Source organism: Eutrigla gurnardus (genome assembly GCF_963514095.1).
Source record: "Eutrigla gurnardus genome assembly, chromosome: 5".
Taxonomy (NCBI): domain Eukaryota; kingdom Metazoa; phylum Chordata; class Actinopteri; order Perciformes; family Triglidae; genus Eutrigla; species Eutrigla gurnardus.
Genome location: NC_139919.1, coordinates 26,300,626 through 26,317,630, shown reverse-complemented (window position 1 = coordinate 26,317,630; position 17,005 = coordinate 26,300,626). Strand labels below are relative to the sequence as shown.

The 17,005-nt window shown below is 39.7% G+C and overlaps 1 protein-coding gene across 6 annotated transcripts; it reads right to left on the bottom strand.

The window, feature by feature from the left end:
• Positions 1-1,401: 1,401 nt before the first annotated feature.
• Positions 1,402-14,612, bottom strand: rnf44 (ring finger protein 44). Of its 6 annotated transcripts, XR_014597160.1 has the most exons (13): positions 12,355-12,779; positions 10,960-11,152; positions 10,067-10,289; positions 9,672-9,839; positions 9,052-9,225; positions 8,416-8,577; positions 6,773-6,888; positions 6,379-6,466; positions 5,717-5,838; positions 5,541-5,640; positions 4,494-5,434; positions 4,128-4,249; positions 1,402-1,824 (listed from the first exon to the last, which is right to left on the bottom strand). XR_014597160.1 is itself a non-coding variant. In XM_084009646.1 (11 exons), the coding sequence occupies exons 2-11, from the start codon at positions 11,064-11,066 to the stop codon at positions 5,372-5,374; spliced, it is 1,323 nt and encodes a 440-aa protein (XP_083865772.1). In that variant the 5' UTR covers positions 11,067-11,152; positions 14,361-14,612; the 3' UTR covers positions 3,932-5,371. The 6 variants fall into 6 exon arrangements, 3 of the variants coding, with proteins under 3 accessions (XP_083865772.1, XP_083865771.1, XP_083865773.1); XR_014597159.1 differs by having other exon boundaries at positions 4,128-5,434; XR_014597161.1 differs by lacking the exon at positions 1,402-1,824 and having other exon boundaries at positions 3,932-4,249.
• Between the last annotated feature and the right edge of the window lie 2,393 nt (positions 14,613-17,005).

Sequence of the window (17,005 nt, the reverse complement as noted above, 5' to 3'; positions counted from 1 at the left end):
TTTTTTTGGGGGGGGGGGGGGGGGGGGGGCAATATGACTAAGCCTTTTTATAACTATTTTGCACTCACTACACTCAGATTTTGATTGACACGCACTATAGAAGCATATGTTAGGACTTTTACATCATTTTTACAACATTTTATGAATTTTGTCGATTTTTTTTTTTTTTTTATGAATATATTCTGACTGACTTTTTCGTGAATTTTCGACATGCTATAGCATGACCTTTTTTTAACAATATGATCAAGGCTTTTTTTTTTAAAGATTATTTTCTTGCATAGACACCTTTGTATTTAGCAGTGGATAGAGAGGAAACATGGGAGAGAGAGGGGGATGTGACATGTATCAAAGGATCTCCAGCCGGGATTCGAACCTGAGGCTGCTGCATATATGCAGACATGGGTAAATGGCATGCACTCTAACCACTCAACCACCTGCCTGCCTGCCATGAATAAGCCTTTTTATGACTGTTTTGGACTCACTACACTCAGATTTTGATTGACACGCGATATAGAAGCATATGTTAGGACTTTAACATCATTTTTACAACATTTTATGAATTTTGTCGATTTTTCACTTTTTTTCCGACATGCTTTTTTTCCGTATGACTTTTTTTTTCCCTGAAAAAGTTGACCATGGCTTTTTATGGCTGTTTTGGACTCACTACACTGAGACTAGGCGCGTCAAGCGAGATGAGCGATTTTTATGCCTTTTTAACAATTTTAAATATTTTTTTATGAATATATCCTGACTGACTTTTTCGTGAATTTTCGACGTGCTATAGTATGACTTTTTTTGGGGGGGGGGGGGGGGGGGGAATATGACTAAGCCTTTTTATAACTATTTTGCACTCACTACACTCAGATTTTGATTGACACGCGATATAGAAGCATATGTTAGGACTTTTACATCATTTTTACAACATTTTATGAATTTTGTCGATTTTTCACTTTCTTTTTCGACATGCTATAGTATGACTTTTTTTTTCCCTGAAAAAGTTGACCGTGGCTTTTTATGGCTGTTGCATATATGCAGACATGGGTAAATGGCATGCACTCTAACCACTCAACCACCTGCCTGCCTGCCATGAATAAGCCTTTTTATGACTGTTTTGGACTCACTACACTCAGATTTTGATTGACACGCAATATAAAAGCATATGTTAGGACTTTTACATCATTTTTACAATATTTTATGAATTTTGTTGATTTTTCACTTTTTTTCCGACATGCTATAGTATGACTTTTTTTTTCCCTGAAAAAGTTGACCATGGCTTTTTATGGCTGTTTTGGACTCACTACACTGAGACTAGGCGCGTCAAGCGAGATGAGCGATTTTTATGCCTTTTTAACAATTTTAAAAAATGTTTTATGAATATTAGCTTAAGTCAAATACGACAAATTTTTATATTGGTATACATCATACATTTATTAGTGAACAACCCTTTCGTATCAGCCACAACAATTAAAAAAAAATATGATTGCACTACTTGGTAAAGCATAACTAGCAACTTTCATTTAAAAAAAGTACAAATCTTAAAAATTTCAAACAGTATACAGATGTATATATAATACACTAACTAGTTATGTTAAATGCTACAAACAATATGATTCCAATGGAATGAAAAATTATAACATTAAAAAGAACCATTTCCTATATATAATATATATTAGTTGTTTTCTCCCCCCCACCCCCCAATACAAACATGGAAAAAATGAGGTAACTGTAAATGTGCAAGTACCAAAGCAAAACATCTGCCTAACACAGAACACATGCCCCTGGCTCTGTTGGCGGGTGGGTAGTCTGGTGTTCAGGCAAGGACCCCTAGAGGCCAGGGAGAGTAAGAACAGTAAACCACTATCCCACCACAGCAAAATTCATTGGTAAACAATAAATGGCATCTACGGAGCAATCAATCACAAATCCTAAATAAATTTTAGCTGCTTATTGGAACACATTTTTGCACCACACAAGCTGTGAGATTATTCAATAACTCTTAACAGAAAGACTACAAGACTCTATTCTCAGTTGTCGTCAAAAGTCACCTCAATACCTAGGCCTTAACGGGAGGTTATCTTTTTATTTAATTGGGTAGCTGGATATTGTCAATTAAATATTTACTCCAAAATAAGAAACATTAATAAGAATTATCTATATGTGAACAATACATGTTAAGATATTGATACACTGAGAGCAAGAGCCTGATAGGCAGGTACAGTACTACACTGAAATAAGTATGACAACACTTTATTAAGTCTTTTTTAAATCCCTTAAACTATATTGATTTTCACTGACATTGTTTAGGGGTATTAGTATAACATGCTTTAAGAATACATGGGATCCATGACAAACTATTGCATTCACGCAAGTGAGTTTTCATACCTAAAAGCAGAACATCTAGCACCGTTTCACTATGGCTTTTTGATAAACTACAGTAGTTTCAGAGCATGTCATTTTCAGTCGTTAGGGCATTAACAGTAACACAATGTATGTAAGAATTCTGGATTCAAGACCAGTTTTTTTTTTCTTCTTTTTTTTTTCCCTCTATAAAATGAAGTTAGCGCAATAAAATCTTGTAGTCATTCAGTTCTATTACAAATGTGTGCAGTACAATGCATGGCAGTTATCAGCTGAGCGTTAAGATCCAAACCTCCAGAACCCAAAGCCAACTAGAGCTAAAAATCAGTTGGGATCTGGTTGACAAGCATGCATATTGTGCACCATTAAATAGGTCCCCACCAGATCTTTGAGATATCTTCCACTATAACACCCTTGTTTAACTTTTTTTTCTCATTTTTTTTTAAAGTCATGCAAAACACCTCTGAAGTAGATCTGGGAGTGAATTAGGTAGGAGAGTGCTCACCGCGGCACATTTAGAAAAGGGATCACAACCGCTATGTCAAACATACGGTTCGAGTAAAAGAACAAAAGTCAAACAGGTTTGAAGAATACATTTGTAATGAGTTGCAGTGTACATTGCCTCTTTTCAGTGAATATTAATAACATATTTACTGATCTTTTTTCTCGCATGCCTGTCTTTAAATGATGTAATATCTACTATTTCCGACAAAACTGAATATTATAATTGGTTACATTAAATTATCTGTGGTCTGAGGAAAACGACCACACTAAATTCAGATATACCCTTTTCATGGCAACCGTTCCATTTGAAATGGACTGTTCTCCTTTATTTTTATATACCGTGAGGCCCTGAGTGATTTTTTTTTTTTAAACTTACAATATATGCCAGCGAATAGATATGTACACATAGGTTAATTCTCAAAGCTGTGGGTTTTAACTCATTAAATGGCTTCTTTTTTTCTCTTGAAGGTGGCACACACATCAAAGACTCACATTCACTTAAGAAACAAAAGTAAAGAAAAGGCAAGATCCCTTTACACACAAAAGCAACGGTTACAACTGCCTGTTAGTGCTTAGTGGGGCAGTTAAGAGATAAAAGTGAAGTCAAAGCAAAAGTCCATTTGTTGCTCTTTTCCATCCCACCCCAAAAAGTGTTGTTTTTTTTGTGTGTGTGTGAGAACACAAGCAGGGAACTAGAAGTCTAACAGTGTTTCTACACTACTGAACACCCCAGCTCTGTGTCTTTGAACCCCGTACTGATCACCGTGGGATACACAGTCGCCGCAACGTGGAGCGTCACCAGTGACTTCTACGAGGGTTTTCAACATTCTTCTGTCTTCAGACGTTTTTCTAAAAGCATTCACACGGAAGCTATACATACAGTTTCTCTTTTACAACACCGTTACCGTGGCCTAAGACAATGACCTGACCAAGTTACCAGATTATAACACATACATTACACAAACATGTTAGTGCTCAAACGGTTTCCTTCAATGTATTTTCTCTAGAAGATAAAACAAATAAATAAACCTTTTTTTTTTTGTCCTTTTTTTGTTTTTAAACGGCATACTTTCAAAACAAGTGGAAATGACAAAGTATTTTCAGGGTTAGTAATAGGTTTGTGCTTGTCAAGGTCATACGAAGGCAGATCTGAAATCTTGAACAGTAGGCTATATCTGTATATTGGATTTGGCTCACAAACAATGAAATAAAAAGCCCAGTCTTCCTAAAAGGGGAAGAAAGTTCATTTAAAACTCGCCACTCACTGCACATATTGCTTTCTGCACAGGCCTCCAGAGCTTTACGGAATCAGCACAGCCTTCAGACAAGGACTCCCATCCTTAAAAGCAGTCAGGGTGGAACCACATGCTAGTCTTCCTTCATGGTGCTTTCTGAATAAGCAAGCAGTTCTTTTAGTAATGCTTCTTTGTCTCTTCTTTTTCTTAAAATTCAACAATTTTGGTGGCAATGCTTGATTAAAATATTGCTAGTCTGAATCAACAGTTCATGCAAATCCTAGCATGCTGCCCTGTATCCAGTGGTTACACAATGCATTGGCTCTGTGAATAGGACAAACACACGCGCACACACGCACACACACACGCACGCTATATGTACACACGCATACACACTTGCCAGAGGAACAATGCTGACGTGGAGGGTGGATGTAGCACTTGTGCAGTTATGCCAGATGACCTCAAAAAGACGCAGTCCATTAATCCATGACTGCTTTTGTACAGATCTGTGTTCCAGAGTGGATAATCTAGGGTAGAAGAAACCTCACAGTTGCATGTCCCATCACTTGCAGTCCATAAACATCAGGCCATAACATCAGAATCTGCATTTAACCGTAGCAAGTCACACTTTCACAATAGAATTTGCAAATCTAAAACAAATAAAGGGGTAAAACTGTTTAAATGATCAATACATTATTGCAGAACATACATTATTAACAAGTCACTTTGCCCAACATCTACACAAACATGCATCTATGATGGTCAGGCGTCGCCTCCAAACACAGATACCCATGTTGAAGTATTATAAGTATTATTTTTTTTTTGCTAATTGCACAAGGTGTCCAGCCTATCATCCTCGGGGCTCCCAACTCACCTCTTCCAATGCAGGACTCCAACTATTCATGAACACCACAACCAAATCCACTAAATGAAAATGAAACCCTGTAAACAAAAGCAGCAAATAATGCATTGTAGGGGAAATCTTTGGAATCTGCGACGAGGGGGGCAGAGAAAGAACTGGCCGGCGATCCAAGAGCTCTGGCTATAGGCTGCAATAGGCAGTTGGTTTCATGAGACTTGGACAATGAAGCACAGCAGAGGTACAACAGGCTCCAGAAAACAATCCTGGATTGCTTATTATTTAGGAAGGGGCAGGAGTGGTGGGTCGGTAAGCTATATTTACTGGTGGACGTCGGTAAGGTGGCAGGTGTCCCCAGTTTTTGGGACATACTCTGGTGTGTGCAGCTATCCAGTTCAGCACTCAGAGACAGTTCTCACTCCACCTCTCGGTGAACGTCCGAGGCATCGGCTCGGCAGATAGGACAAGTGCGATTGGTCTGGAACACACACACATTAAGCATAAACGCATTAAGGACGGCATATCAAAAATATTCATGCAAAGCGATGACAACGCCGTCAAATGGTGTAATTGTTAAAACTTACCTTTAACCATTTATCCACACACTTTGCGTGGAATTCGTGGTTACAAGGTAATACCCGAAGTAGCTGCCTACACTCAAAGTCACTAAAGCACACAACACACCTGAGGAGAACAGAGGATGAAGTTAGCTGGATATAGATGCAAGTTTCTTTATCAAACAGGTGAGGAGAAGACTTACAGCGTTTGTTCAGATAGATGATTCTCTGAGTTGAATCTGTAGGACGGAAGTTGTTCTATATCGGCTTTACTGAGTCCTCGTGGTTTGGCTTCGCCCAATCTCTCTGCCAGATTCAGTAACGCCTACAAACGGAGAGAGACAGACACACAGTGCTGAGGAAGTCATACGGATGAACTATTTTTAGTCACCTATAACCTTGGAGATTTAATATCATTTAAGGGAAGGTTATGTGTCCTTTCTCCTACAATGTCTTGTGAAAAACTTGAAATTTTGAATTCTGAAATGTTTAATATATTCCAAGTTAAGGTAAACCTTAATATGCAATGAACAGTCATTCTCACTGGATTGCTGTGGACTGGACACTTATGAGCAAACTAATGGAAACGAAAAACGAAAAAACACACTTCGGTCAAACTCCACAGAAGAACTGACTGAAATATTCAATATAATCTGATGAAAAAGAACATTTGACACAGGACTAAGACTAAATGATAACATTAATGAAGATGTAATTAATTTTCGCTGACTAAAACTGGACTAAACCATTTCAAGTTGTCTAAAACTACGAAAGATGAAAACACCTAAATATCACTAAAACTATTAGTCCGTCTAAAGATGAGGACTAAAACTAAAATAGCTGCCAAATGGAACGCTGCACTGACCTCATAGTTCTCCATCTCCACATCATCCACATCCAGGTCTAGACTGATGGCTGGGCCCACTGCTGTTGGAGGCACAGGAAGCATTGACCTGAGCAGAGAGAGGAACACAACAATTACACAATTACTGCGACTCCGCGGTGATTGTAAGCAGCACTGAGCGGTGACTAATGTTGATCGCTTCTGTCCTGCTTCTTCACTCCATTCATTTTTTAAAAGGAGGGATGCAAAAGCTAAAATGCAGCATAGTATGAAGCCATACGCAGCTGTAGTGTTGACACACATCGTAGAAGAGTTCAACTCTGGAGGCCAGTGACTTTTACATTCAAGCAAAAATAACCACATGATTCAAACTGCTATACTGCACGAACACGGAGATGTTACTGCAGGTACTCACAGGAAGTAAGGGAGGAAGCCTGGGTAGTAAGATGGAGGGGGAGGAGGAGGGGGGAGAGGTTGCTGCAACCGGTACCGCTGCCCACTCACTCGCCGGGGCAGCATGTGGGGATATGGCTGAAGAGAAACAGACATTTAGGGATTTATGTAAATTACACTGCGATTAAACTGCCAGACTTTTTAGATACAAGATAAATGATATCAGCATTACTCTCATATATTATACTTAAAGTGAACTTGAGATGTGTTTCTAGATATTTTGGATTTAACTGATGCGCTTGATTTGTGAGCATCACTGGCTGATTCCTTCCCCGTCAAAGTTTTGTCCATCTTTAACTGAGCAAATGCCATTTAGCAGTATTCATACATCAGAGCATTTGATTCTTTCTTGTTCCAAAACAAGTTAATTAGATTCATAAACCTTTTACAAAGACATGTAGACCTTTCATAGCAGGAAAAGTCAAGTGGAAATAGTACAAATTAATTTGAGCTATTACTGCAATACAGCAAATAATATTATTAGTTAGACTTGTGAATGCAAAGGCCTGTTTCACAAACATAGCAGCCAAAGTATGAAAGTATGATAAAGCTATTTTTTCAGTACTTTCCAGCAGACAAACAATAATTCCTATTTATATAATAAATATTGTCTTTGATTTAACTTGGACCTGGATAACTGGCATAAACTGGATGGATAGATTAGCCACATAAAAACGATACATTCATTCAAGTTCATTTAAAAGTGCTAAATTCCAAATTCAGAGTATTAATAAAGATGCAAACAACTATTTGCTATGCAGAGATACAGTGGAGTGATGTCTACCCGAACAAAAAATGAAGTCACACTACATGTGAGTGCATGTGAGTGCATGTGAGTGCATGTGTGTGCATGTGTGTGCATGTGAGTGCATGTGAGTACCAGTGTGTGTGCCCCCCTGGCTAGCTAATCACCGCTGCTCTGCACCGTGCTCATACTGCCGTTACAGCTGATCCCGACCCACAGCATGGTCGCAGAAGCTTAACCCCCACCCTCCACTTCACCATCATATGAACACTGTAAACTCCGTCAGCACGGTCCCATTGTTTGCGCTGTTAGCACTGTTAACCGTGAGCCGCCGGCTCAGCTGTCGCCACGTTAATATAGCCCACAATTGCACACAGAAACATTCTATTACTAGCGATACTGCCCAAAGAAAGGTTTAAGGTGGATGCGGAACATAAAGGATCTTATTCTGATAAATGATAATGTATGTACATCCCATGCTTTTTACTTCCCTCCCCTCTCTACCAGCTGTTCTCTGAGTTTCAGATCCCATGATTCCCCTCTACAGCTCTACAGAAAACAGAGAAGCAGAATCTCTTGTTGACCACTACTGCTCACACACCGGACATAGCACTACACTTCGCTGTGAAGCTGGCATAAAGCAGACAATAAAGATGATGAAAAGTCCAATTTAATACAAAGGTCAATGCTTTTGAAGATCTTTCAAGGCCTGCAGATGCTCTGTGTGCTGGACAGCCTCTATCTGTTAATGTGTTGATCCAAACAGGTGTGACGCAGGTCATGCTAAAAATAAGTCCAAAGTGCACTGTGAATTTTCCTGGAACATAAAGGTCTGAAAATGTCTTGAGTGTCCATCTTACCACTCCAAAGGGAAGCTCCTGATGCAGAGGCTCTTGAGGAAGATACTGTATGGGCAGAGAAGCAGGCAGCGCTGGTGGGTGATGAGAGGGAGGGTAGGAAAAGGTGCCTAATGGGTGCTGGTCCCCTCTTAGGTCAACTTCATTGTCTACCCTCTGTAGAGGCTGAGAGAAGAGGTGTACAGAGAAGGGTTTGCCGTCAGACCCGAAACATGTATCCAAATCAACAAAATGGTGTAGGACGAAATCGTGGAATTTGATGATAAAAATTGAATTTGTGTTTTCTTCACAACAGAAACAAAACAGCACTATCATGGTATCATTTACGCTTCTCTCTGTGGCTTCACCAAGCACAAGGCTAAGCTCCTCCAGACACACAAACACACAGTCACGTCAGAGTGGCCCTCAGAGACAGCTAGTGTAGTTCACACGACACAGCTTTAGCCCTGATTTTCCACTCAAAACACAAAATGTACTTAAATCATAAAACACTGAATTCAGACAACTTAAAATGATAAAAAAAATAATAATCTGAGGGGGAAAACAAACATAATTCATTGGGCCCTACTAGCGATTACACTCAACATCCACTGTGGTCTCTTTTAATTAATGAACACGTGCACGCCGTGGTCTACTCACCATGCGTGGGTGCTGAGGCTGTAAAGGGACAAACTGGCTCAAAGGAGTAAGGTGCGGCGGCTGGTGAGGGGGAACAGATGGGGTCGGGTGCAATACAAAATGTTCGCTGGAGATCAGGGATGGAAAGGCTTGATAAGACACTGGCATATGCTGCATGGTACATGCCTGTATGAGCTGCGGAGAAGAAAAAAGAAAAGGAAAAAAAACACAAGAGCGGACATACAGTTATGTAAGTCAGTTTTCCTCCTTAATTTGATTTGCATCAACATTCAAACAACACTTTGAAGCTCTATCTAACCAAAGCAGTTATAATGGAAGCATGTTGTAAGCATGGAGTGAACATAAACAATGCGTTACATAAAACCACTGCACTGACAGTATTGCCACCACACTATCATTCTGAAGTCTCGTTTGTTGCCACACATAAACACACAGCAGAATCATATTTTAGGTTCAATAACTGAATCTAATACTTGTGCGAACATCAAGACTAAACCACAAATCCTGCACAGTAACAGCAGCAGCTTATTTGTTAGTCATGAACGGTGACAGATTGCATGGCTGATATGGTGTGCTACATGGATGCCACTGACATTTGGGCTCTTCCTTTTCAAACTCACAGGAGGAGGAAGGCAGCAGAGCAGAGAGAGCTGTCCGCTGAACATTACCGAGCATGCTGGGAGCTGCTGAGTGTTGCACCCGGGAAGGGGCTGCCCGGTGTGGATGGGAAACCCATGGGTCGTCACCGTTGTAACAGTGTATGATATTGGAACGGATCCCTGGTGCATCTTTCAAGAAAAGAAACGGGGAGGGGGAGAGGGGGTGACTCACACTTTGCCTGAAACAGAAACATATCTGCAAAAAAAAGGATTTATTGTATACTACAAAAAAAAAACACCCTGCATGTTTCATATTAAATCTGCACATTACTGTGGAATATGTCTGGCCAGGGAACAAATTGTGTTTAATAAATGTTATGTCTTCTTTACCCATCAGGTTGTTGTTGTTCAGTTACCTGGTCGTGTAGATCCACCATAATGGGGCTCTGCTGGGGCAGTTGAGCAGCAGGGTGAAGCATGCGTGGTGGTGTGCTGGTGTGGCTGTATTGTCTGGACTCATCTAAAGGAACCTGTTGGTGATGTTGGGAGAAAAGCAGATGATGGAAGTTCTCATCCTGGACCAGAGAAGTGTGCAGTACAGGCCTGTCTCGTCTCCCCCACTGGCGTCTCACTGGCGGGCTGGAACATCACACAGAAAGGAAAATTGCCACAGGAGGTTTAATATACTGTACATCAAAATTAAAGTAGGTCCTTGGACAAGACAGTGAACCCCAAATTGGTCACGATGGTTGCTGAATTGGTGTTTGTGTGATTTTATATCGCTCCCGGTGAGCAGGTGTCAGTGTATGAATGTGTGTGAGAATGGGCAAATGCTGGCTTGTGTTGTCAAACATTAATTTATATAAAATAAATGTAGTGCAATCCATTTACCACTTAATTACTAATTATTCTTGCAGTAAGTAAGAGTCATACATACATTGTAGCAGTATGTTTGTGTCCTTAGAAATGTAAAATGTTATGGAGAAACAAGCAAGGCATACTGTCATGTTTTTTACAACAGTAATGGTGCGTGAAAATTACCCTAATTTGAATGAGTACATGTGTAATTTTGCTGGATAGAGGCTGGGAAACATTGTGTGCAGAAATACACTGTTTATTTACTGTTAATTTACAGGCGGAAAGGGAAAATAATGGTGCATTTCAAAGCATGAGTCACACACAAAGCTGACATTTGCTTGATGATGTAAGTATCCCAATGTTATTTTGCATACTTTCAAGTGAGGTACAAGCGAATCAAATAAATCTTTATAAGAAAAATATCTTATGGAAAGACAAGGCAGTCTTGTACCTTCTCCTGAGATGCACTGTGGCGTTGCAGGGCTCTCCAAGGAACCTCCTCGGGTTTAAGGGGGCTGTCGGTGGCAGCCTATTTACTGCTATTTCCCATGGTCGCATTGGTGACGTCGTGCAGACGAGTCACGCTCTGGGAAAGGGAACTGTACAGTGGAGGCACTCGTATGTTGCCTCTGATTGTCTTAACCCTGCAAAAAACACACCAATTGACAAAATCACAACCCTACTTCTTATGCTGCGGACCAAACGTATCCATAGCCTGTATCTATCAACTGACAACACACTCATTATGGAAAATCATGAGGTGAAAAATACAAGCTAGTTTTATTCTTTCCAACCACGAAATAACATATAATAACATATCATTATAATAATGATTTAAAATTTGAGGAGATGTGTTGCGACAATCAAATAATATTACATTTAAGGAGACGGAATGAGAAATTGTTTTTGTTCATATTTCATGAAAGGCACATGCAATATGGGCACATTTGTTTATTCAGGAAATTGTTTTCTTTCCCTACAACATTTGTTTTATATTTTTTAAATTACCTTGGCATTTAATTGTCTGTCTGGATAATATTTAATTCCACACTGTCTTTTGCATATTCATATTCACTTGCAACAATATCCCAGTAGCACTTTCAATTACTTTTAAATTAATAGGAAATACACTTGAAACGTTTATAGACTTTCAAAATAACAACAACAACAACAACCCAACATTATCACATTAAAAGACGCTACAGGTGCATTTTTAACCAAATTAATTTCTAATAAATTAAGGCACACACGTTCATCAGGTCATTTTTACACAGCCCACAATAACATGTTCTCCCTCAAATTGTAGAATATCACACATATTACAAAATAAAATACAGTGAGAGTGCATTATTAGTTAAAGTTGCTGTGTAGAGATGTTCGATGACAGAAAAATAGGGGTCGCTGTAGCCTGCCTGAACAAAAACATGGAAAGCCATGTGCTCAAAAGACAAAGCAACAACAAAAGATGTGAAAGGCAAGCAGGACCGCACTATTTATGAGGCCACTGTGCCGTTACACCAGTTCTCCCCACCCCGACCCCCTCCTCACATAGCTGCGAAAGTGGCAATTATCATCGTGGCCGCTGGTTTCTTAACTGTCAGGGCTAATTCGACGCCCCCCTGTTGAAGCTAACTTTAGCCAAGCTAGGCTAACGCTTTGTCCCGACATGGCAGCGTTCACCAGCCGCAGATAACTGTTGACAAGGTATCTAGCCAACATGCTAACACACGTTAAAGCAGTTATACATAATCCAGCCAATGTAACGTTACACCGCAGACAAAGAGAACAGCATCGCATGGAAATGTTTAGCTACGCGAGTTGGCCAACAACACAGCACACATCTTACTTTCTTTGCTAGTTGTGCTTGCTCGATGACAACGGAAGACGGGCAGGTGTCTCAACCTCCGGAACGTCGTGTCCCATCAAGTTATCCTTGCGTGTCTCTAAGCGACCACCATCGCTCGATCGGAACTAACGTTAGCCGACTATCGCTGGGATGTTGTTTCCTCCCGGTAGATTTTTTTTGACAATGTCGGATAGAGCTGCTGTTAGCTTGCTAACGCTGGTCGGCTAAACACACGCTTCGAGCCGCAGCATGGGGGGGGGGGGGGATCCTGTTTTCTCCAGAAAACCGCAACAAAAAGAAAGCCAGTCTGTCCGTTAACGGACGCGTTTTAGCCGAGCGAGAATAGCCGTTAAACGCGAGGAAGGTTAACGTTAGCAACGCGACGACAGGAAACATTCCTTGGCGCGTGCATGTTCCTTGAAATGCATTGTTATTGCGAAGCCACGCCTCCTGTTGCGAGCGACCAATCAGCGCGCAGCAAACACAGACAGCAGACTCCCCAGCCAGTCTCTGCTCCAATGTATCAAAACAAGCTGTTCCTGTTGATGCTGGTAGCTTGCAACAAAAAGCTCCGTTACAGAGCCACTTAAAAACTCCATTTAACTAAATGTCCCTCATCAATATAGTGAGCCTGATGTTAGACCAAATAAATACTCTTAATCTTTTTCTCTCTCCCTTTTCTGACTGTATCTAGCAACAGACAATTTAATGTACAGTGTATTTAGCAATTGGTCAAAGCAGCCAGGTACATTTACTCCAGCATTGCACTTTAGTATAATTGTATTGCCATTTGATACATTGATGCTTTGTTATTGATTAAGCCTACCAAGCAGTAGATAACACATTTAATATTGTTACTGCTATCCATCTAGCTATCTAGCAAGTGTTTCCTTCCTTCAAGCTCGGGCCTGGGAGCCTGAGGGGTTCTTTAGTATCTTAACGGTTCCTATGGATTGTGCTGGAGCGACTGTCCCCTATCTATCTATCTATCTATCTATCTATCTATCTATCTATCTATCTATCTATCTATCTATCTATCTATCTATCTAGCTATCATCAGTAATATTCAACAACACTGACAAGGGAATTCTGCATGAGTACTTTTACTTAAAATACATTGAGTGCATTTTTGTTGCTAATACTTTTGTGCAAGTAAACTTTTGAATTGAGGACTTTTACATTTTTTATGGTATGGTACTTTAGTAAATGATCTAATACTTATTCCACCCCTGGGTCACTATAAGTACTAAATAGTAATAAATAATAGTAATAATAAAGGTCACACTCTTTCCAAATAACCTAATATTTAACCATTTGAGCCTCACTGACTTGAAAAGTTAAAAAAAAATTACTATTTTTCTACCAAAAGTAAAACTGTATGTTTATCAGTGAGCTTTAGCCCATTGGACACATACACTAAATGTTTCTCCTGCAGAAGACACAAGGCTTCAGGTCTGTTTTGACTCCACTAAGGCCACAGAGTCCGGAAGCTACACTACACAGCCGGTTATGTAATATTGCACTCGATCAAGTGAAAATCAGCTATTGTGCGAAATCTCTCAGCGTTTTTTTTGCAGGCCAGCGAACGTAGCTGCAAAAAAATAAAAAAAAATACTTCACGTGATGCTGCACTTGAGGATTATCGCGCTTTATTTGGGCCTTATTGCTACCCATCGGGCCCACTTTCTCCGGTAAGAGTTCATAAATAAACGTCTCCGTCTCTTTTGACTGCAAAGCACCGGATCATATGTTCCCTTTGAATGCATCCCAGATAATATATATATTAATATACACGCACCCGACTGAGGGCAGCGACAAGCGCTGTGCAACTAAATGTAAACATTACAACATCGCACTCGGTAGCAGCAAAACAAGGAGGGGCTGGAGGTTGAGCAGGATGACAGCCCCCTAATAACCCCCCGTCTGAACATCTGCCGTAAACACGCACCGCAAAAACAAATCCAACCGAGACAAAGCGACAAGCAAAGAGGGAGCGATGCGGTTACCTGATTGTTAACGTGCGAACATCTGATCGCGGATAGTCCCCCCTCGTAACGTTCACATCTCGCTAGGCTAAGTGCGGCGTCCTGTGGTCAGCTGTTCCCGTGTGGAACATTCCGTGGATTTCACCACTGCTGTAAAAAAAAAAAAAAAAAAAGGAGGAAAAAAAAAAGAGAGGTGCCTCAACGTTGGATTCTGGTGCTGTCAGTGCATTCTGTCGGTGTGTTGTGCGCGTTTGTGGTTTTGCGAACCCCCGAGATGATTTGTGTAATCGCCACTTTTTGGGGGGAGGAGGGGAGGGAGGGGGTGTTTTGGAAATGGCAATCCAGCCTCACGGTGCCTATGAGTTTCTGCAGTTCCCCCCCCATTCCTGCGTATTTCCCAGAGCGGAGAGCAGCACGCCACGCTGCCATTTTTACCGTAATGGACAGAAAAGACGTGCGTCGGTGTGATTCGAAAGTTCAGGGTCGCCAATAATGAAAAGGAAGTTGAGGTTTTTTTTTTTTTTTTTTTTTTAGTTTTTAGAAACTTTATTTAAGTAAAATTAGTAATACCACTATGGAAGCACATTTCCGCCACTGTCCGCCAAAAAGAAGCTTTATTATTATTATAATTTTTGAGATACTAAGTCAATATGTTTGGATGCTAATTCAACATTTTGAGTTATTAAGTCATTATTTTTAAATATAAGTCAATATTTTTGGATGCTAATTCAACATTTTGAGTTGTTAAGTTATTATTTTGAGAAACTAAGTCAATATCTTGATATACTATGTCAATATTTTGAGATATTAAGTCTCTTTTTCCCCTGACAGTGGGGGTAATGTGCTTCCATATACCACAGTTCAAATGACAAGTAAAGGTCATACATTAAAACATTCACTTTTGGGAAAATAACTATTACCTGCAACATTAATTTGAAGTATTAAAAGTATTCGTTATGCAGAATGGCCCTTTCCTGAGTGTTATTATATACACACCATATCATTGACTAAATATAATGAATGTTGTGAAATGAAGAATAAACAGTAACATTAGGTTGTAGATGGAGGTTGATAAGTAAATAAGGTAAGTTTATCTAATTTATTGGGAAGTTTGACTCATAAAACATCAAATTCTGTTGATCATATGTTTTGTATGTGATTTAAACAGCTGTCAGATACATTTTTTAAACACTCTGGATTTTCTTTATTTTTTTTTACTATTACTTGCTAAAGTTTAAGCAATTATTTTCAACATTTATGTCTATTTTTTTTTTTTGGCAGCATTAACCTGATTTAATGATAGTTAACAGGGAATCAGTAGGCTACAATGATTTTAAAGTTAGATCTTAATAAAGTGCACTAGATTAAATTTATTTACATTTTTGTCGTCAAGTAAAAAAAAAACAACAACAAAAAAAACAAGCACAATCAGAAAAAATTAAATAAAATATATAAACGACACCAAACCCGTCCTGACCCTAAAGGAAGGCAAAGAGAAAAGGGGTTAGAAGTTAAACAACTTCCATGCTTATGTTTGGCAAAAGTAACTTTTCTCCTCCTCCGTCATTCTCGTCACAAAATTCTGTTTGTTAAATCATGAGCGTGAGTTACTTATCAGGAATTATTTAATCATCTTGCCTATGTGGAGAGGAAACACTCTGACTGACCCTGGGATCATTAAGTTATTCACCGAGTTAGATATTTTATTAATTTTATTTAATTTTATTATGTTTCTGTTTACTGGAATCACTTTGGTGACGCTCCCACCTCGTTGAGATATCTTTATTGTGGAGACAGGAGTGGCAGTGTTGTGTTACGGTACATCATAAACCAAAGTCGGATTAGATTATAGGCACAGATGTCATCAACTGTTTTTTCTTATGGGGATGAAAAATATAATATTCCATATACCTTTTTATAAGTGATCTATTCAACTGGCTGAATTATTTTTCATCATAAACACTGAGCTTCACCTGACACACTTTTAAACTTTTTCTGGCATTCAACACATGCTAGCAGTATTGGTACCAGCCCTCATGGCATCCTTAAAATTAATCATAATCTTTGGTAATCCCATGACGTCATCTCTAGCCGTCGGGTCAAACTGTCACATTGTCCAACACACTGGTAGATATGACCAAATACCAAAGTTCCCATCAGCCTCAGCGGCACTCTTGTGTGTAACACTAATTAGCAAATGCTAGCATGCTAAACTAAGGTGGTGAACGTGGCGAACACCATACTTGATGACAATCAGTGTGTTTGCATGAATGATGTCATCGTTAGCGTGACGATATTAGCATTTAGCTCAAAGCACTGCTGGTTCTAACCTTCACAGGACTGCTAGCATGACTCGGTTAAAACACTTCCTGTTCCTTTTAAAAATGCTTTTTTCTCTTAAGTGCAATTAGTATTACAGCTGAATATTTCATAATCGGTAGCGAGCAACCTTTATTGTATACACGTTAGGTTTTCCGGGGGGTGTTTTTTTGCACCTCCATTCTAAAATCTGTGTAATTAAGAGGAGTGGGGCCGTGCTTTTGTTTTGAGGCAAATGTCTGGTAATAAATGAATCCAGTAGGTAGAAAAGAAGATAATCCTTTGTGTAATGGCCCTTAATTAGAAGGGCAGGCTGAAAGGGGGGGGGGGGCTCATTAGGGAGGTAC

What these genes read in the sequence shown, in the direction of transcription:
- rnf44 (XM_084009646.1), bottom strand. Translation starts at nt 11,066, where the DNA reads ATGCGACCATGGGAAATAGCAGTAAATAGGCTGCCACCGACAGCCCCC. An exon ending in GGCTTCCTCCCTTACTTCCT is followed by an intron (nt 6,467 to 6,772) that starts GTGAGTACCTGC and finishes CTCTCTGCTCAG; the next exon opens with GTCAATGCTTCCTGTGCCTC. An exon ending in GTGTGGATAAATGGTTAAAG is followed by an intron (nt 5,435 to 5,540) that starts GTAAGTTTTAAC and finishes TGTGTGTTCCAG; the next exon opens with ACCAATCGCACTTGTCCTAT.